At 46.8% G+C, this 2342-nt stretch overlaps 1 protein-coding gene across 1 annotated transcript; it reads left to right on the forward strand.

The window, feature by feature from the left end:
- The first annotated feature begins 1429 nt into the window (after nucleotides 1-1429).
- Nucleotides 1430-2119, forward strand: TPD52L3 (TPD52 like 3). Its single transcript, XM_007112356.2, has one exon. The coding sequence runs from the start codon at nucleotides 1430-1432 to the stop codon at nucleotides 2117-2119; it is 690 nt and encodes a 229-aa protein (XP_007112418.2).
- Nucleotides 2120-2342: the final 223 nt, after the last annotated feature.

Here is a 2342-nt window from a genome sequence, read left to right on the forward strand (position 1 = left end):
TTATACACACAGCCAAATCCCTCATTAGCCTTCATGTTTCCAGCAAGGACAATCCTCATTTTTTAATCCAGGGAGGCACATACTTCAAAGTAAGACAATAATAAACACTACTGAGCTATATGAAAGGATTATTAAGTATAAATCCAAAGGTTTGAAGTTGGTTTGGATGCCCAGCTAGATGCTTCATTATAGCTACATAGACATGAGTATGGCAAATAGCTGAAATTTGCTGAGGATCATATCAGGTTCCACAAGATCATGCTTGCAAGAACTACCAGAATATCCAACAAAACCACTAGAAACTAAGACTTGCTCAAGGCTATTCCCTGGTAATGGGCAGCCAGGCAATGAGCTAAATGATACTTGACCACCTGCCGTTACTGGGTTGAAGTCCTGATTTTTCCGCTGTATAAATTACCAGCTCTGAATAGAAGTAGGGGATATGGTACGTTGGCATCCTGACAGACCCTGTTCAACTACTACTAGTTTTCTGTGCAGACCAGCTCCCACAACTGATAACCATGTATATGGACAGATATGCCTTCAGAAATGTAAGTGGATGCTTGGAAAAGAAAGAAAATGCAACTGCAACATTGAAAACCCATGCACTGTCTATTTGCATATATCTTATTTCTTCTCTCTTAAATTCTCATAGTACAGTAGCATTTGCTTTTCTTAAGCTTAAACTTGACAAAACTATTATAGATTTACTCATTCTCCCTCCCTTTCCCTCCCCAAAATAACAGACAATTGTGACTGCTCAGACTCACTTTCTAAGTTCCACTATCCCAAGCCTCTGTCACTGTTGATGCTTCATGCCATGGGAGCACTGTTGGACTTAAGAGTTTTGAGGGGCCTTCATATACACCTTATGAGTGGTGCCAGGAGTTTCTCAGGCCCCTTTGGGAACCTGGGAAGGGAAAATTGGGAGGGTACAAGACCAGGAGTCCTAGACTCCCTGCCCCACTTTGAGGCAGTTTTTATTTATTTTATGTATGAGGCTTTGTCATAAATTTCTGTTAGCACAAAAAGTTCAACTGATTTTCAAGGTTTTAAAAATGGCTGCTGTGGTGGAAAGAGGTCCGTAAAGGGAGTCAGACTTGGTTTGAAGGGCAGGACCAGTCACCTCTGAGGCAGGAGGGAAAATACCTCTCCTCCCTGACAATTGTGGCAGCACCTACCTCACAGGGACGTTGTGATATCTAAACCATTATGCGCATTGGAAGCGCACAGACTGAGTCCAAGTTCTGTCCTCCGCGGCCTTCAGGCCAGAAGTCCCACCTCCGCCTCCACAACCCCAACCCAACCTACCCTACCCCCCAGCCATACCCCCAACCCCACCCGGAAGTGGACCCGGTAAACCAAGGCATCTATTCTGCAGCCAGGACACTGACCCACTGGCCACAGTGTCCATTCCACTGGCCAAGTTATGGATCCGTCCCACCCCACCCTACAGTCTGACCTCGAAGGCCTAGACTTCAACTCTGTTGGCCAAGACTACTTTTCCTCTGGCCATGAGTTCGACTATCTGTACCAAGAATTGGACCTGGACTCTCTTCATGAAGAACTTCTTTCTCAGTCTATGCCAGGTGCCATGATAGAGACCTCTGCAGCCACGTATGAATCCCACCGGACTGCCGAACCAGAGGATCTCACAGAGATGGAGAAAAAGGAGCTCAAATCTGAGCTTGGTAAATTGGAGGCAGAAACTGTAACCCTACGCTGTGCGCTGGCAGCCAAAGAGAGACGCTGCGTGGAGCTCAAGAGGAAGTTGGACCTGACGGTCTTGGTGGGGCTGAGGCAGAATCTGTCTAAGAGCTGGCACGATGCTCAGGTCACCAAAGCTTACATGAAACAAAAGACGTCAGCTGCCCTGTCCACCATGGGCTCTGCCATCTGCAGGAAGCTTGGAGACATGAAGAAATCGGCCACATTCAGATCCTTTGAAGGTCTTATGGGGACAATCAAGTCCAGAGTCGCAGGTGGCAGAGAGCTAGGCAGTGACTGCCTTCCTTCTTCAGCGGGGAGTGGGGATGATCCGCTCCCAGTTTCAGGGAGTGGGAGTGATCCAGTTCCAGGAAGTAGGGATGACCTACTCCCCTTTCTGGAGCCAGAATGAGCTCCTTGGTAAACTTGCCTGGCCACCTGACCAGTGCAAGAACTCCCTTCCCTCATCCCAATTGCACCTCTGCCCATCAAAAACAACAACCAAACGACAATGGTAAAGTTAATTCAGGAAATGGACAGAGTCCGGTTTTGAGAAAAGTAGCTCCCATTTGTACATACATATTTGCTGCTGTTGAGATAAAGAATCCAACTTTTTGTACCCAATTATTTTACAC

Source organism: Physeter macrocephalus, chromosome 9 (genome assembly GCF_002837175.3).
Source record: "Physeter macrocephalus isolate SW-GA chromosome 9, ASM283717v5, whole genome shotgun sequence".
NCBI lineage: Eukaryota > Metazoa > Chordata > Mammalia > Artiodactyla > Physeteridae > Physeter > Physeter macrocephalus.

Coding starts and splice junctions, on each gene's coding strand:
- TPD52L3 (XM_007112356.2), top strand. CDS start 1,430: ATGGATCCGTCCCACCCCACCCTACAGTCTGACCTCGAAGGCCTAGAC.